Source organism: Anopheles gambiae, chromosome 3, assembly GCF_943734735.2.
Source record: "Anopheles gambiae chromosome 3, idAnoGambNW_F1_1, whole genome shotgun sequence".
In the NCBI taxonomy this organism is placed as follows: domain Eukaryota; kingdom Metazoa; phylum Arthropoda; class Insecta; order Diptera; family Culicidae; genus Anopheles; species Anopheles gambiae.
Genome location: NC_064602.1, coordinates 92,376,899 through 92,396,364, shown reverse-complemented (window position 1 = coordinate 92,396,364; position 19,466 = coordinate 92,376,899). Strand labels below are relative to the sequence as shown.

The 19,466-nt window shown below is 45.1% G+C and overlaps 1 protein-coding gene across 2 annotated transcripts in view; it reads left to right on the top strand.

Moving 5' to 3' along the window:
* Window positions 1-19,466, top strand: part of LOC1280747 (neuroligin-4, X-linked) — a 154,399-nt gene that overhangs the window by 112,416 nt on the left and 22,517 nt on the right. For both annotated transcript variants that reach the window (XM_061657115.1, XM_061657116.1), the window contains 5 exons: window positions 3,339-3,533; window positions 3,670-4,043; window positions 4,153-4,298; window positions 12,166-12,304; window positions 13,162-13,447. In XM_061657115.1, coding sequence (XP_061513099.1) covers window positions 3,339-3,533; window positions 3,670-4,043; window positions 4,153-4,298; window positions 12,166-12,304; window positions 13,162-13,447 — 1,140 coding nt within the window. The remainder of the gene's footprint in view (window positions 1-3,338; window positions 3,534-3,669; window positions 4,044-4,152; window positions 4,299-12,165; window positions 12,305-13,161; window positions 13,448-19,466) is intronic.

The window sequence follows — 19,466 nt, the reverse complement described above, 5'->3', positions numbered from 1 at the left end:
GAGTGAGAGGAAAGGGTGAGCACAGATTTACTCTTCGTGTATTGAACACTCACGAACGATGTGGGTTTTTTTCTCATACAAGGTAAGCAAACACACAAACACACATACAGCATCACCCAATGGCAGTATAAAATTGCATTGCACAATGTGTCTGTAAATCATGGGAGAGCGATTGAATTTCCCGGACTGCCACCGACCGTTAAGTTTCGCGATTTCACCAACGCGCGCCCAATAGGTGAGCCCAATTGAAGGGTGGATGGGTGTAAAACATCATTCGAAGCGAAAAAAAAAACACCCCGGCACCACGCTAGGCACCAGGTTTTACAGATGCAAATGATGGTGCATTCACGTGGCCCCGGTTCCGCACAAACGCAGCGGATGCATTTTTCCACCTGATGTCATATGCAATGATTTCTAGGCTGAAGCAGAATTTGTGGCCCAAAAATCTGGCACCCAAAAAGAGAGAGAGAGAGAGAGAGAGAGAGAGAAACAGAAAAAAACAGCACAGTCACAGCAGTTGCACCACGATCGTGTACAGATGTAACGGTGCTGCTTGCGCAAGAAAAATAACGCACGTCTGGCTTGCGCGTCTGCCACAAGGGTGCAGCAAAGGGGGGTTTGGATGAAAGAGAGAAGCTTTATGACTTACCCCGGAGCCCAGGGTCCGGGAGAAAGTCTGGTGAAACTATCGAATGTGTCGTTTGATTTATGCGGTTCAATAATCGAATTTATACGCTCCAGCCGATCGTTTCGCTTCAGTGATGTGTTGCCCGCTCGGCTTGCTCTCGCGGGAAGGAAGCAATACTTACCTCTCTATGCCTGTATGTGTGTGTGCACTTGGGACTAGTAGTGTTGGTAGTTCTGTTCCCAAACAGGGGACGAAGGGAACGGAGAAAGTGTTCGCGCGCTTCGCTGTCAAAGCCCGTGCGCGAAATGGAATTGCTGGAGGTTTGTTTACTTTTTACTATGAATTTTCCATAAATCATGCTCGACGCTGGGACGTTAGTGGGACAGTCCAGACAAGTGTATATGAAATGAAGCAAAAGGAAGCAAAACAAAAAAAGCAAAAAAACATGGCTGGCAAAACTAACGCGCCAGACCATTCGTTTGAATCGATCCCGAACGAGTCAATAAATAAACTGCTCTTGATGCCTCCTTGCTGGCAAGATCCTTCGTAGCAGAAATGGTCCATCTATTCCGTACCGTGCAGTACCGGTTGTATTTCTATTGAAGTTAGATTTACGCGTTTTGGGGGGTAGTTTTTTGTGTTGCTTCTCCCCTCCCCTCCGTTGTGCATCACACATGCGATAAGAAAAGCGATTGTTTCTTATTCCGCAGGCCAATATAATGGTCCATCGGGAGGACAATGAGCAACAAAGCGCCTTCGGAATCGGAACCAATCGATCGATTTGAATGGTCCGGGGATCACTGCGGATCATCGGGAGCGGGTGATTGTTTTCGAGGGTGGGTGGGTTGGGTTCAATCGAGCATCTTCACCTTTTGTTCCCCCCATTCCATAGGGAGAGCATACGTTTACCTAGAAGATTACCATTTATCAATTTTATGAGTCCAGCGAGCCTTTGTGCTCCCTTTTTTTCCGCCCCCGAGAAGCTGGGGGTGAGACCTTTGGGGTGTTGAAGAAATAGATTGGATCTAGTGACTCCGGTGGCAGAAGCAGACCGCCCAGACGGTCAAAAGGTAATCAGTAGATAAATATCGCCGGAAATGGTTTATTTGTTCAATCGTTTGGTTTTGATGCGTTCCCTCCATTGTACCCCTTTTTCTGCAACACGAACACGTACGTGCAAACGAGAAACGCCGCAATCTGACGGCAACATGATGCTCGACCAAAACGGAAAAAAGGGGTCCCGAAGATGATTGGGGTTGGAGGTTGAAGGAGTGACAGAAAGAATAGTATTGCCTCTGGTGCTTTGTGCTTGAATAATTGAATGAATTACTTGTTTTTTTTTTGCTTTACCGAGTGGTTTTCTTTTTTTATTTGTTGGGTAAACGATTTCTCGGAAGGACTGTTTTTGTGTGGCGTCGTTTGGCCAGCGGTCAAATATGCACAGGGTCGGGAACGGTTCTAAGGTTCATCGCCTCGTTGACCGTCACCAAGCTTGATTTTTTTTTGCTTCTTCCGGGAAGCACACATCGGTTGAATGAGAGTGGCAAATGTCGGTTAAATTAGGCTGACAGGCTGGGCTGGATGTTTTATACGATAAAACATCAACTTGATTATTGAAGCATCTGTATCTTTTGTAGCATAAGGTTAGGTAGCGGGAGGAACATATCTTGGAAATGTGTAACAAAGCTACCGCACGCAAACACTGTTACACAAAATTACGTTTATGTTATTCATTCTTTGAAGCGTTTTCATTAACAGTGAAGGAATTTAATTCACTAATGTAATATTTCGAATACTTGTGTTTTATGCGAAATATTAGTTGATAGAATTGAATTTTTCGAAATAATTTTAACAACATTCTTTCCCCGAGTTACGCGAATAATGCGTTCCGGAGACACTCGCGTAACTTGGTAGTCGAATATCATGTTTTAGAGCCAAACTATAGTTGATAAATAATGGTTATTGATTGAATTTACTCCTTCTTTGTACTTTATTACTTATGTAATGTCATTTTTGATAAACAATAATGTCTTCTAAGCGATTTAAATCTTTTGAAAAGATTGTTTCATGCAAAAATGCAATTTATTTTTCGTGAGACGATTGTTGGAGAAAATTGTACTGATTTGAAATATCTCGATAGTCGCGTAATTCGGGGTAAGACTGTATACTTGTAATTTTTCTGTTAAAAAAACAAGAACATTAACGTTACAATAGTTTAAAAAAAAATGAATAAAACAAGGGGAAGAGAATAAAACGGGGTAATTAAATCACAAATCACGCGATAACAGCTGAACACATTGCAAATATAAAGTGAACCATTACGAAGACCAAAAGAAAACAGAAACATCCCATTAATTATCACAAAAAAAGGGAATTCTTTTTTGTGACCAAAAATTCAAATCAAAACCTCCCTTAATGTAACTTTTTTGACCGCATCAATTCCTTCACTGCTGCAAGCGTTCAGCCTTTCAGGCAAGCAAAACAGTACCCGGTGGCGTTAAAATATCTTTCAAAAGAAACCTAATCTCATTAAGCGTGACAGTGGCAAAGGATTCGTAATGCTGTTGCGACACAAGATAAATGTTGTGATTTTCTAAGAAGTTTATCTTATGCCTTGTTCACTTCTGCAAGCTCCATCCTCCACTGGCCACTTCTAACCCGATCGCCCGGTTGTTGGGTACGGTTTGCTCTCGCTCTTGTTTCGTTGCAGGTTTTCTAAAAACTCGTGCCTCACTGTCACCCGGTTCCGGCGGTAATCTAGGATTAATGGACATCATTCTCGCTCTGCAGTGGGTTCGAGATAACATAGCGTCGTTCGGTGGCGACCCGAAGCGCATCACCATCGTCGGCCACGATACGGGGGCCGCGCTCGCGAATCTCGCCCTTATCTCCAAGGCGGGCAAGGGTAAGGGCATTGGCTACGTTTTTGGTTTTTCAGTTTGTTTCTTCTTTTTTCTCTTTTGTTTCGCTTCCGGTTGTTCTTTCATTTGATTTGAAACAATTCGCTTATCTATCTTTCATTCCCTTGCCCGTGCGCTTAGGACTGGTACAGCGGGCGATCCTGCTGAGCGGCTCGGCACTCAGCCCGTGGGCACTCATCCCGGACCCGGACGCGGTACGGCTGGAGGTGTCGCAGCAGATGGCATGCCATCTCGTGCCGGGCCGGAACGGTCGCAAGCCCACCACCGACGACATTACCGAATGCCTGCGGGACAAGCCAATCGAGGCGCTCATGGGCGTGCGGCTCACCAGCGTGCGCTTTATGCCCTCCTGGGGCCCGTTCCTGCCGCTGGAGGACTCGATGGATCCGGAGTTCGCGATGGAGCACTCCGGCGAGGGCTTCATTACGAGCGAGCTAATGCTGGGCATGACCACGACCGAAAGCTACAGCGACTTTAGCGCGTCTGACATTCAGGTGAGCATGGCACGCGGGGAGGGAGGGGTGAAAGCAAATGCGGAACATTTGACAATGATTTCTGGTCTCTCTCTCTCTCTCGTTCTGTGGCTTCCACCACGACACACAGTACGGGCTCGAGGAAGACCAGCGAAACAGGCTGCTGCGGACGTACATTCGCAACGCGTTCACGTTTCACCTGAACGAGATATTCTCCGCCGTCCGGAACGAGTACACCGACTGGGACAAACCGATCCAGCACCCAATCAATATCAGGTAAGGAAGCCAACGGCGCCAAAGGGGATTTCTCGACCAGGGCAGGGCTAAATGGTTTGGAAATTGGACGGAGCATGTGGGAAATGTTAGACCCGCGGAACGGCGGCACCAAGATGGAATTATCCTATGAAGCTTACTGCCTTGTGGTGATTGAAATTTTGGGACGAGACTCTTGAGAAATGACGACTGTGATTCAAAGTTCCCATATGTGTGCCAGGAGGTTATGGGAAAGCAATTGATTTCGCGTTCTCCAGGGGCTTGGCGAGAGGTTGAGGTAAAGGTTGATTAATGCTTGATATATTATTGATGTACGTTCAATGGAATGCAGTGCAACCTGGATAAGAGACAACTCAAGAGACCGGATCAATGTGCACGCTTATCGTAAGCAGCTATCGCATTGCTTTCAATTGCCTAGTATTACATATTTATTTTAACATAATTGCTTAAGAACATTTTCATTCAAAATTTATATCTATAAGCTACCATGGACTATGAGTGTATGGGAAGCATTGCGATTCTTTTGAGGTTTTTTTTTTCTAAGGGAGATTGATATTAGCTAGCTGAAATTACGCCTGTATACACTTCATAGACTGGTGGGGGAGCTTTTTAGATCTTTAGACTTCAAAACACAGATTAATTTCTCAAACAATCCATGTATGAGGCCCACGGAAGGTTGGGCAGTCTACATTTCTTTATAAAATCGCATCATTGCTTGTTAATAATGGATAATATGAAGGTGAAATTAGAAAATTAATGACCCCAATTTAGAAATAGTGGAGTGCTCTAGGCAGCGCATCCTGTACTCCGATTCGACTCCTGCTGTTGTTATCAGACCACAAAATATTGCAACGGCCGTCTCCGTCTCCGACTTCGGACGAAACCAACACCGACTGATTTCAACTCCGACCGACTCTGGCCGACTCCGGACGACTTCGAATGACTCCGGACAACTCCAGATGATTCCAAATGACCCTTGACAACACTAGACGACTCCGGATGACTCCGACTCGGGACACCTCCAGGCGGTTTCAAACGGCTCCGGATAGTTATGGGGAAAATATATTTCCGGAGTCGATTTCGATGTTTGTGGATTTGGATCGAATACGACTTTGGAAGTTTCTAAAATCAATAAAAAGTTTATATTAAGTCTTTCATGAGTTTTTTAGATACCGCACTGAAGAATTGTACCAGCATATCCAAAGAATATCCTTATCGGTATGTAAAGGTGACTCGATGTTGAAATGTTTAGGAACAATTTAACGTTCGAGTTAATGAGGCCATGTATATTTTAGAGTTTTTTTGGGCTACTCTTTTTTATCTTCATTTGTATGTCCTAGCTGACCGACAGCCACTAACAATACGCTCATTTACAGACAAGCAAGGAAAAGCTCAGGGAATAATTTAGCGAAAGCCTTCTTACCCGCTCCCTCCCCGATAATGCAATTGACCAAAGAGCACGTCCTTCAGAGTGTGCGCGATTTTGATAAAAGTTTCAGCACTCACCGTACTCTCCCCCGAACGGTTACGGACGTGATGCGTTTGCGAAACAATCGCAAACGAAACGGAACGGATGTGAAATTGGAACGGGAATGGAAAATGAAAATTGGTTCCCAGTCCGACAGTTGGGTGTGTGTGTGTGTGTGTGTGTGTGTGTGTGTGTGTGTGTGTTTGTGGTGGCCCATATTTGCTGCTGCTGTGTAGAATCTTTTCGAAGGTAGGTAACGCAAGAAAAAAAAAACCTTCAGATGGAATTCAATCGGCATCCGTATGTGGGTGAGCAGAACGCTTCCACTGGGACGCAGTGCAAATAGCTCCCACTATGAGCTTTCCCATTGCGTACGAGTACATGTGAGCGTGTGAGAGAAACCAGAGAGAGCGAGAGAGCGAGAGAGAGAGAGAGGGATAGAGACAGAGAAACATCCTTTTCATCAGCTTCTCTTCTTCTCCTTTCCCTTTGCGACTAAATCCGGCGCGTCACGGAAATAGTAAAGCGAGACTTTTGATTCTAAATTGGATTTTGTGAAATTTTAATTCCCAACATGAGATTAAACCTCCCAAGCAACCAGCAATCCGATCGGACTGGTTTTCACGTTTGTGCTCGGGCACTGCGATAAAGAACGGAGTGTGTATGCGAGTGCCGAGGCAAATTCCACTGTGCACAGTGGGACTGTTTGGTAATTTTCGCATCAGCAGCCCCAGCAGCATGTAGCTTTGTGTTAAGTGGCATGATTGTCGGTAGTCATGGTTTGATAAAATTGAGCTCCCACAACGGCATTTGGCGAAGATTTGCCTTCCATTTCCCTGCCCATTTCCGTTGCCAGCGTTTATGCAAGTTGTATTTTTAGTTTGCCCCAATTGCCTATCTCCCGCGGGGGGGTTGGGATAACCGGTGATGGTAATAATATTATTTCAAACATTTCCACTCGACCGAACGGACAGCTGGTAACCCAGCCTCGATGGACCAGTTTTGTGTAATCATCCGTAGTGGGCTGCCAAATGAAACACTTCCCCAAGGTACGCTCCAACAGCCTTGGAATGCATCCTGCCACTACCAAAGGCAGGAAATAGGTAACTACAACCGGGGGTCGAATCATTACGCCCGTAACCAGGCTGAGCCAGTGCGGTGAAGCTGGATTGAACGAGATGTGTCCACAAAACACGTGTAGTTTTGCGAAACGGAATGTCCCGCACGTCCCACGCCCGAAACTCTGGAAGCATTCGGATGGGGGAAGGTACTTCGATTTGATTATTTGCTTACAGGGCTGCGGGAGGTTGCAAAGGCGGTTGCAAACCAGGGATGCATTGCCACCAACTGTTGCAAAGCGGATGAAAATGTGAAGCCAATTAATACCGTAAAATAGGATTAGTTATGTAGCTCGTTTGCTAACCGTTGGCATTGCCCGGATTGAAGCGCTCGTGTACGGCTGATTGGATGATCGATGGGTAGGAGCAGTGGCGAGCGGGGGGAGAGTGGTTCGCAGATTCACCCGCAGCTTTCATAATGCCACCGTGCACTAAATCATCTGCATTCGTTGATGTTTATGGAGCAAAATACTCGGTCTCCTCGTCCCCCTTCCGGCCACTTCATTTGACGGTCTATTGTCGTGTTGATATAGTAAGAGTATTAATAATTTGCCACTCGATAATTTACGTCCCTTTCCGGTCCCTTTTCCTCTGGAACTGGGAAGGCTTGGTGATGATAATGATAATAAACGAGTGAGTGAGTGCCAAATGCGTTCCAATGCAGCGGCGGGAGTCATTAATCGATCGCGGCGAATTAGAAATCGTATCACCGGCGGCTGGAACGTGGGGAGGAATTCCGTTACGCAAATATCAATTTGCTAGACTAGTATTTTACGCGCCATTGTTACGTGTTAAAGGGCTGAGAGTGCTCGGTGATGATGAACGGGAACGGGTTTCTGGGAAAATAAAACTGATGAGCATACATGAAGACAAAGCGCAATGCATTGTGGCATGGCTAGTTATGGGCGTTGGGACCGGTTTGCGGTATTTATGCGGCTTCATTGATTATTTAAATGTGGCTGGTGGTAAGGTTTCGTTTGGTAAATCCACGCTTTTCTACGAAATTTGTTCTATGCATTCCATTCGATGAATTAAATAGAAAGCATGCTCATTATCTGGTTCTTAAAATAAATCATATTTGCTAATCTTCATACAGTGAAATGAACAAACACATGGTAAGACAACAAAGAGCATCAAATACCGTGTAACGACTAATAACACATGTTATTAGTTGTTCGGAAAGAGGTGCTTTGTAACAATCTTATAACAATTTCATCGTACATTATAAATCTCGCTGCAACTGTTATCTGTGACAAAGGGCTTTCGTATTGTTGGGCCATGAATTGTTGCTGACGTCAATGTCAAACGTCAATGAGTAGATAATTATAGTAGAATAATACGGAAAGGGAATCAAATAAACAGAATAGGAAGAAATATAAAAGTATAAAAGTTGCGTTGTGCAAAAGAAGATGAGTGGAAGAAAGTAAAGTAAAAGGTTCAAAGAATAAGGAAATCAAAAAGAAGAAGAGTTAGATTTTATAGGAGTAGAAGAAATCATTCATAGAAAAGTAAAATAATATAAATGAAAAAAGTAAAAGAGCAAAATAATTAAGTAATAGAAAAGTAAAAGAGTCGAAAAGAAGAGAAGAAGAGAAGAAGAGAAGAAGAGAAGAAGAGAAGAAGAGAAGAAGAGAAGAAGAGAAGAAGAGAAGAAGAGAAGAAGAGAAGAAGAGAAGAAGAGAAGAAGAGAAGAAGAGAAGAAGAGAAGAAGGGAAGAAGAGAAGAAGAGAAGAAGAGAAGAAGAGAAGAAGAGAAGAAGAGAAGAAGAGAAGAAGAGAAGAAGAGAAGAAGAGAAGAAGAGAAGAAGAGAAGAAGAGAAGAAGAGAAGAAGAGAAGAAGAGAAGAAGAGAAGAAGAGAAGAAGAGAAGAAGAGAAGAAGAGAAGAAGAGAAGAAGAGAAGAAGAGAAGAAGAGAAGAAGAGAAGAAAAGAAGAAGAAAAAAAGAGAAGAAGAGGAGAAGAGAAGAAGAGAAGAAGAGGAGAAGAGAAGAAGAGAAGAAGAGGACAAGAGAAGAAGAGAAGAAGAGAAGAAGAGAAGAAGAGAAGAAGAGAAGAAGAGGAGAAGAGAAGAAGAGAAGAAGAGAAGAAGAGAAGAAGAGAAGAAGAGAAGAAGAGAAGAAGAGAAGAAGAGAAGAAGAGGAGAAGAGAAGAAGAGAAGAAGAGAAGAAGAGAAGAAGAGAAGAAGAGAAGAAGAGAAGAAGAGATGCCAAAAAACAAACAAATTATTTAAATATTATTCACTAAAGTATACGACAGTTTTCATAACTACGATAACATAGCATAAAAAATGATGCAGATAAAAAAAAAAAACATATCTACTGCACCGAACAGCCAATCCGTCAACAAAAGCCAAAACGGCACAATCGAACTTTGCAATTAAAATAACAAATTACCTTCGCTCCGGCCGGGGTCACGCGGGCCCGTTGGCTAAATGATGCGCATGAGTAAAACAAAACGATCACCATCCACCATCCACGACCACCACCAACCAACAGCACCCAAAGCTGCTAATCCGCCATGAGTGGCCAGTTTTGTGCGTGATGTGAATAATTCCGGCTCATTTGTCACACGCCGATCACACGCCACACACGTACAAGGAGCGAATTAAGCAAAGCGCACTACCAACCCCCTTCTGCTGCTGCTGCTGGTGCGTATAGCGGCAATAAATATTAATACCCATTTTTCCCACCGCATGACCCTTACGGATTCATTCGGGGAGGTTGGGTCAAAATTGAACTGTACGTAGGCAGCGACCGACCGAGAGCAGCATAAAGGAGGCAAACACTTTATCAATAATGATTGGGATAAAACTTTTTCTGTTTGGATGGGTGTGTACCGGGGGTAAAAAAACAACCACCCCGAACGAACAGTAACACAAACTCATCAATCAGCGGCTTGTGCTAAAAATTATTACTAGCACTCGCCCGTCTCGACCTGTGAGTGAGGGAAGGGAAGCGGTTCCTAGGACGAGATGTGGTCATTTCGTTCACCGGGGGGCTTTGGGTTAACTTCCGGTGGATGGGGAGGGGTTCAGATCGATTCACCGAGATCAACGTGGCCCATGCCCCCGTGCTCCCGAATCTCTGGTCTGGTCGTGAGGGCGTGAAATGAGTTCTTGTCCTTCGTCATGAAAATGGCCGGCCCAATTTCCCAACCCCGAAAGGGATGCTCGGTGCGCCGAACCTGAACGGAGCCATTTTTCCGATGCGCATAAATTGCCAATGAAACCGAACCACCCGGAAAGTGGTCCTCCGGTGGCGAGCCATGCGTTAGGCGAATATCGCTTGCGCCACGCCTTGGTGCGATCTCGGGACCAGGGAGCTCATAAAAAATGTATAAAACCACCTTTAAGAATTGGGTTCACCTTTTGTGCTCGGCCAGTGTGCAATGGGTGAGCTAATGTACATTCGGCACTGCGTTTGTCACGCAAGGGCTCTAGCGCAAAATTGACTTCTGCATACGTATATGTACGTGTGAATTTCGATCTGCTGGTTTGATTCGTTGTTCGAAGGGTATCAGTTTTGCATGAGCGCACTGCTTCAATACATTTCATAAGAAATGTTTAAGACATCCTCAATTTCCCGGGAAAATCGACACTGCCTTTGCGGCGTCATTCGAATTAATGGACAACTTGACATAATCACGACATGCCTGTCGACGGCGACAAACGACATATTTCCCGCTGGAAAAGCAACTCAGTCCTCAAATTCTCAAGCTTCTGGAAGAGCTGAAAATCGATAAAATTTTTTTGTTTTTTTTTTTTTTTTTGTGTCAGCCCGTCTCGTCGAGGGTGTGTTTTTCCCTTCTCACGGGGGTGCTCTTAAAATTCGAAGAGATATAAAGCTGTCTGGGAGTATCTTTTCCATCGATACCGGGGCACAATGCATGTGTCAACCGTCATCCGCAAGGTTGTCTGTTAAACGTTGCCCGGGATGCCCGGGAATCGAACAAAAAGCGAAGATTTTTTGTTCTTCTGCACTCCCTCAACATCTCGCCCAGCTTTCCGAATCAATACATTGTTTCCATGAAGGGAGAGTGAAGCAAAAACAAATTCTAGGAAAACGTACATCCTTGTGCCAGTGCAAGAGCAGACAATCAACGACCGCAACGGGACTGCACGCGCAGAATTTCCCACGGACCAACAAAGCGCTCCGCTTGAACAACCGCATTCGGGAGGGGGAATGGTGCGCGAATGGGACGGACTTACGGTGAAATACAGTCCAGAAATAATATCCACTTTGTGGTTTGAGGGAGGCGGGACGGTTGGGCCCGGGTAGAAACAAAACCTCGCCCTTTTAGCGCGACAGCTTGCAATCGTTTATTTTTTCCCCCGCAAATGCTGCCAGTCACGACCCGCGGGATTATCGCTTTTCTTTCCGTTTTCTCCGATTTTTTTTTGCTTTTTTGTATTTATCTTCCTTTTCCCGTTTTACCTTTTTTTCCCCCAAATGACGTTCGCCCTCGACGGAGTCCCGAGAGTGAGAGTTTCCGCTCATTTTCACTGTCACCATCCTGTCATTTGTGGCTTGTTTTGTCTGCCCGCGATACAGCGAAGTAGTGCGAGAAGGAACGAGAACATATCTCTCATTTTACGTCAAATATCAACTGACTGTGCTTACAACGATGCAAAGACTGGTTGGAGAGAAAAATCTACAGCATTGGTGTGCCTTTGCAATCGTAATTGCCACGGAAAAGCGATTGGAAAATGAAGGAAATCAACTGCTTAACAACATACGATTGGGGGACGCCCTTTCGCTCATGCTGCCGTACCGCCGAGCTGCCGCTAGTCATGGCAAAGAATGACGTGACAAGTATTTGCCCCACCACACCGGATGGTGGTGGCTAATTTTCGGTTGTGAGCTTCCAAGTTGTTGTCCTTGCAGCCACAAATTGCAACTTCTCCCTGCGCTGCTCTTACTCCCCGCAGGGCGCAGGGAAACGTTTGAATTGTTGTTGAAAGATGATTGTTGTTTATATTTTCCTCCCCGTGTATATCCACGACTGATGGATGGACTGATTTTGCCCCAGTGTTTTATTACTCCCATTTCTCCTGGCATTTGGCGTTTGCGATTTTGATTGGATTTGCTGTTGTTTTTTTTTTGTTTTGCTGGTAATCACAGTAAGAATGGACTTCGTTTTCGTAACTCGCATCATCATCATCATCATCATCGTTGGCATCGTCACTCGTGGGTTGGTGGATGGGTTTATTGTATTGTTGTTTTGGGGTTTTAAACGATCCATCTTTTGATTGTTTTTCGTTTTGCTTTGCTTTCCCAACCCGAACAGAGATTCGACCATGGAAGCGTTGAGCGATGGCCACACGGTGGCACCGATCATTAAGGTCGCATATCTGCATGCGAGACGTGGCGCAAAGACGTACATGTTTCACTTCGGCTATCAAAGCAAGGAGAGTGAATATCCGCAGGTAAGATACGTACATTAATGGTTTAAAAATGTAATTATTGCAAAATAAATATTGAGTGTTAATCCCAGGAGAATTGTTTTAAGGTTTAAATATTTTTTAACTTATTATTTTGAGGTATCGTTATGGATCAATTTCAAATTATTTGATTTTCCAATACATTCTGAAAAATTAATTTTCAAACTCTAAATAATTTCATGTTTAATTTCAAACGGCACAAGTCACAGTGTTTGGTGCAAGTTTATCAATTTATCAATAATTGGAGCAAACAAAATTGTGTAAATATCTGCCCTATAGCATAATAAGTAGTAAAAACGTCCTCCCGTACAACGCGCCCATCGGTTTATCAATATGCTTGACCCGAACACTTATCACCAGCCAGTGATGAGTTGCATAAAGTTTCAAACACACTATTTTCAAACTTCAACTACTTGCTGTGCTCTTACTCTAGAGCGCTTTTGCGCGGACAAAGAAAACTTATCACATGATTTACATTTAGAGTGTGATTTAACTGCATACTTTTCGAGCATTAATATTTCTAACAGCGTTGCGCTTCTTCATCTTCTCTCTCTTTCTGTGCCTCTCGAACAAAGAAGATTCTAGCTATAAACTATGATTTACTTCTCAGCTCTTATCATCCACCCGCTTCTTGGTTCGAGCGCGCTCGCATTTGGCGTATATAATAAAGTTAATGCACCGCTCAAGACTTTCCGCTTTTCATTGCCCGAGCGGATGTTGCCCGTGCTTCCCATTTTTTTCTATGTTTTATTTTTTTAAAGTATTATAACCTTTTATCATATTTCTATTTTATTCTTGCTCTGCTTTTTTTTTTTTGCTGTCTTCCTTCTCGCAAAAATCAGCGGCTTGGGAGCGTGCGGGGCGAAGATCTGCCGTACATCTTCGGGCTGCCGCTGGTGCAGGGCGGGCCGGTCTTTCCCCAGAACTACTCGCGCCAGGACATGGGCGTCAACGAAGCGGTGCTCAACTTCGTGACCAACTTCTGCAAAACGGGCGACCCGAACGAGGCCGGCCACCAGCAGGCGGCCCCGCTGCATCCCGACTACGGTACGGCGAAGGAGCGGACCCGCTTCCGGTTGATCACGTGGGAAACGTACGAAACCACCACGCAGCAGTATCTGAGCATCTGTGAGTATACTGTAGCTTGAAAATGACCACCGGGCAAAGGGCGTGTATATGTTGCCGGAGCAGTCCACTGCATTGAATTATGCAAACGCAACCTCGCCGGAATATTGAGAGGGCCTGGGGCTAGTAGTTCTTTAATTTTGGCTTCTTTCTACCCCGGAACAAAAAAGTGCCGTTCTACGCAAAAAAAAACCTCCATTGCTTGTGAACTTATCTTGCCTCGATAAATTACACCCTGCCCTGGTGCGGTAAATGCGTGCCCAGGCATTCAGTGGAGTAGTTCGCAAGCGGTCGTAAGTCAGCGTTAAGCAACTCCCGGGTTGGCTGGGGGTACCAAAGATCGATTGAAATGATTACCCGGGCAGAGTGGGTAATAGACAGAGAGAGAGAGAGAGAGACAGAGGAATGAAAGGAACGATCGTAGCATGAATAATTTCGACCCATGCGTCCTTTGCCAGGGATGACAAACATGGCATGGTAGTTGATGAAGGTCATCAAACGAAGCTAGTAAGCGTAGGGTATGAATGAGTCGTTGACCAACAGCCTAACGGTCTGGAGAGCAACCATAACCTATCCCTGCGTCGAGGGCTTATACATTTTTCCCCAAAATAGTTCTTCACTGCTCCAACGCAGACTGACTTGTGTTCGACATCCCTGGCCGTTTTTTTGCTGTTGTCGTAAGAAATCACAAGATCGGTAAAACAGATCGTAACCTCAAAAAGCTGGCGAGGATTTCCTTCTTTTTTTTTGTTCCTCACGAAAATGCACACTGATTCCGGTTCAGGAAGAAATACTCCCAAACACTGAAAGGACCCAGAGTAAGAGAGAGAGATAGAGTGAGAGAGAGAGAGAGAGAGAGTGAGAGTGAGAGATAAATTCAATTTAGTTATAAGGCTCTTATCGGATCACGCGCGAGCGGCGACAACGATGTGTACGGTGGAGTCTACTAACAGGAGCTTGGTCGAATCCATTTTCCGGCCAGCACATTTTTCGTTCCTAGTTTGCTGGCTGTCTGCTATTTTTTCGCCGTTGTGTTTTTCTTCATCCTGCCAAGAGCTGAGGGTTAAGTAGTAAAATCTTTTCTACGTTGTAAGAAGCAAACCGAAGTCGGGACGTCCTGGGAGCGGGAGACGGCCGAATGTGGGAAATCTTTTACCCGTACGAACCTTTTGCGACACTGGAACTTTTGGGTTTCCCTGCTTTTGCTTTTTTTCTCTTTTCGAGGGACCTAGTGGTACACGATGGGACGATAAAGTTTGCTAGTTTCAAGCTAAGAGGACTTGCTTGTGGCCTGTGTATCCTTTTTAAATTTACTTCACAGGAACTGCTGCCTGTTTCGGGTGGAGCAGGAAATAAAACATCGAAAACAGCAGCAGAAGCGACGCTTGTTTCATGGGTTTTTTTTCCTTCCCCGAGATATGTTACCAAGATATGCCGGGCGTCCATGTTGTGGCCAAAACCAAGAAACCATAGCCGGGCGTGTGAGAATTGCGGGTGTGTGTGTGGGCTTGCGCTGCGTGCCGAAACATATGTGCCGGCAAAGGGCCGTTTCGCTTAAAACACTCCACGGAAAGAAATTGGCGTGAAGACGAATGTTCGCCCAGGGACGCCCCTCCTCCAGTGGGTGATGACAATGTGAAGTCGGGGCTTTCGGCAACTCGTTCAAAGTTCCCGGTCGAACCTGTGGAAAAGTTCAACAGTGCACGAGCGACCCTGGCCACACGGGAGATGAAAGAATGGCTGAAGTTTACGATGGCTTCGGAGGGTTTTGGATCTGTTTTGCTTTTCCTTGTGCCTTTCCCCTCCGGCACACGGTCGGAAGAAAAAGGTCCTTTAAACAGAGAAATGTCAGCTGCTGGTCAAGTCGATGACTACAGCTGTCCAACGGAAGATTTATGGTTTACTTTCAGGGGTAAACAATTAAATGGACAACTTTTTTTCCGATTCATTGGCCGCTCCTTTCGGTGGGATCCGGTTGTCACCGTCGATAAATCGATGGCAATGTTCGTGGATCGATATTTATCCTGCTTTGTTCTGTTCACTGGGAAAGGAAAACGTTGATTTTAATTTCTCCCCCAACCTGTCTTTTTGCGTACAAACTTTCACACGTTGTCTTTGTTTGTTTTACCTAAGAGAAGAAGTTGAAGAAGGGGAGAGACTTTGCTTTAGCGGCAAATCGCCCGTCAAAGTTTGCCGGCAATTGGTGCGTGCGCAAGTGGCCATGAAATCGATACACATCTATGGGGCAATTTCAACGGCCCAAAAGTATTGAACGCTGGCACGCCGCCCACTGTGGGCAGGGTGGAAAGTTGTGCGTGTGTTTCCTTTCCCCGTTGGAAGAGGCGCATGGCGGTGGAACAAGATAAAGCAGTTTTTGTTTCATCAATTGAGCGTACCATTTTGCTGGCGGGCAATGGACACGGACGTGGTAGCAAAATTGAATCATGAACCAGCTAAAGAAAACGATTTCCAATATTAAAAGATGCTAGGGGTTTTGCTGGGGGGAAAATCTGTTCTTGTTTTGCCGCTTTTTCTTGTTTCTTCCCCTCACGAATTGTGTACGATGCGGCGGAAGGCAAACAAATGGTACGGATTTGGATGTGATTCATAAATTTCGTGGAATGTTTGGTTGTTTCCATTCAATTACAGTTTTAAGAAGGCGATGGATGTGGAAATGGAGGGATTCTTGGAAAAAGCCACGGTGGTTAATGCTTTCAATTTTTAAAGCTTGCTTTTGGAAGTAGAATTTACCACTGATGTTGGATCGTTCCTTTAGAACGCTTATACATTTTTGCGTATTGAAAGATAGAATCTTTATTTTGAAATTTGTGAAATGATTCATTATTCAATATTCAATACAAAGAAAACTATTCAAAATAAAAAAAATGTGCAAAATATAATTTTTACTGCAAGGAAGCTTATTCTAGAAGGGCTAGTAGGCTTTTCTGGTTGGGAAAATCAATCTCGAAAAGGGCAGCCGACATTACAGTGGTTAACAAATAGCCAGACCAATAACAACAAACTTACCTGATTTTCTTAGCAATATTCAACTCGATATCGAGACATTGAAATGAACCTGAAAGCTTTATTCATAGCTTCCAATTTGAATGAAGATGATGGATATAGATTTCTAAGAAGATTGACAGATAGGGAGTTATGATTGCTAAGGGTTTTGAATGCAATTCTCAACTCCCTAGCTGTCAAATGAAGATTTGTAAAAGTACACTGGACGGCCTGTATTAATTTATGGACCTTGGTTAAATAACAAAGCATGTAATTGACAATCCGCGCCAACTGTTGCTTTTCTAACTAGCCGCCAAGATTTGCCAAGACACAATGACAGGTCACAAACACAATAAAATGCCACGAAGCTCATATCGTGACTAATATGGCTGAATTGTGTAGCAGTCGTCATCATACGGCAGTATATTGTAAAAGAAAACTTAAACCAAACAATATCTTTCTCTACCGACAATGTAACTTAATTAAATCGCATAAATAATTCCGTCCCAAATGATAATAAATAATTGTGTTGATCGTATTTCTTTTTTAAAATCTCCCCTTGAGATATGTAAATCCCCCCCCCCTGAACCGCTCGAAAGCGATACTTAATCCTTCTTACATTTCAAATTACAATAACAATGGAAAGCGCTGTTTATGTAACTCGCCATAATGCACCGAGAATCGAATGTTTTGCATAATAAATTGAACTCACTGCTCAGTGCCTGATACGGCCCCATCCGTTCCCTCCCTCCACACCTTTCCCAAGCGAACGCGAATCCGGTCGTTGGCTGTCGTTTTGCACAAACCTAACGAAGCCGAACTCGCCGATAAGAATCTATTTTCAAGATTTATACTCATGGGCTCCATTCATCTCCATCCGGAGGAAGCGCATGGCGCAAAAGCAAGAAGAAAGAGAGGAAAAAAACACCAAAAGCCAAAATAATACGACAGCAAAATAGGCCGAAACAAAACAACGGCACAAAAGATGCTGCACGAGTAGGCCGGCATCCCACCCGATCCCCGCAAGCACAGCACAGAACGGAAAGCATCGGGGTAGAACGCTTCATTTGGGCGGTGAAAAGTGAAAGCTCTCCACCACCGTGCGGGAGCAGACGTGCGTAATGCTTGTTGTTCTTCCGGCGACCCACAGCCCCAGTTTTCGGTTACCATAGAACAATGGTCGCATACTAATGCCAAGGGTAACCAAAGGGGCCGCATTGTCCTCTCGGGCTGTGCCCTAGACTGTTGGTGGAAAATTGAAACCCGGCAGCCGGGAATGAAATGAAGCATATTTTTGTTTGCATCATTCATTAGCCGAAAAGAATCTAATGAAAAATAAACATCTCGGCTTGTTGAGAAGAAGAGAGAGAATGAGTGACAGAGAGGAGTAGAAAGAGAGACAGTGGTAGTGGTAAGAGGCAACGGCGCGTTCTCGTCAGTACGAAAGACGGTTGCCAGTGTTGGATGAGTGAGCCGTAGCGACCGTTAAGTGAAAGCTCGAATCATGCTGGAAAAGATCAAAACGCTTTCATCGTACCATGTCAAGCTGCCCACTAGCAACCCCGGCCCGGCGGGATAAAACCAGCCGGCACCGAAAATGATGGCGAAGGTCAATGAGGGAAAGTGACGAATTACTGTCACCGGAAAGAGAAATGGCACTTGGAGTATCTCGATCAGTGTCTCGATGTTTTGTTGTTTTTTTCGTGCGTCTTTAAACTTTCTGCCAGCATCTTCTTTGGGTTGCAAGCCGCCCGGAACTGAGCAGTGAATTATTTGGGCGTTGGCATGGCGGCAAGGCTGCAATGGCGTAAAGATTGGCTCCGGCAAGCGAAACCCCGGCCCAGACCGGGGGTGAGAAACGGAAGTGTTTCGCAGGCATGACTAAGTTTTAGCTTTTCATTAGCCATAGCAAATATGAACCATTCACGGAACTAACCCCGTAAAGGGGCCAATTTGACGTCTTCGTTGACGGTTGAACGAAACCCACGGCTGTAGAGATCTGGTGCAGTGATTGCTTGTGAAACCAACACCGAAATGGCGAACGCTCAGCGCCAGAGCGTAGAGTGATTTAAACATAAAGCGGTCGGTTTGACACGAATGCTCACTGACTCGTACCCGGCACCATTGAAGCGCAAGATCTTACCCACGAATTGAACAAGCGAAAAGCGAACACGATTGTTGTTAATTAGAATCATGGCCCCGCTGCGCCCCTGTGCTGCTGATAAAAGCGTAGCTTGAAAGCCATCGAACGAAGCGGAGCAACTTCTTCCTTTACGGTTGCTTCGTGAACCACAACAGCACCATCATTGCTTCGGGCGAGCAGGTTAAAGGCATCCAATTCTTTGCCTCTCATTATTCCTACAACCCTTCGTGCCGGGGCAAATTAGACCACAACTTGCCGGCTCCTTTTGCCGGGGTTCCAAAATTCAATCGGGAACCGTTGGATTGATTACTCGTTTAGAGCACTCCATCCATTATTAGTAGCGAATTCGAATGCGTGCAATTCAATACTCACCGAGAGGCACATCTGCCGATCGAGATCGAGACGCTTCTGCTGGAGCTCATCTTTCAGCCTAGCGTGGAGCAAACTTAATACCCCTGTTTTGTGAGTGTGTTTCTGTCCTGTGTGTCGCTAGGTTGATCTACCAGCAGCCTTCAATCCACCATCTTCTCCCACAGTGACGCAGTGCAAGCGTACAGTGCTTAGTGCTTATTTGCTGCACTACTAAAGGATAGTTTCCATCCAATTTCCGAGCACTTTTTGCTGCGCGTCTACCTTCTTTGCGAAACACGGGCGGATTATCCTTTTGCTACTCTCATCTCCAATGCAGCGGATGCGTCCCAATCGTGCACACGTTCGTCCTCGATCCGTTCCATCTCTGCTCGTTCCACCGGCTGCTGCTACTGGCTGTGCTGTGCGCCCGCTGGATAAAAAGCAAACCCCGGACGGCTTTGCCTTTCGGAAGGAGCACCGAATACACACACACGTGAGAAGATCCGTGCTCACGTCGCAGCAGAC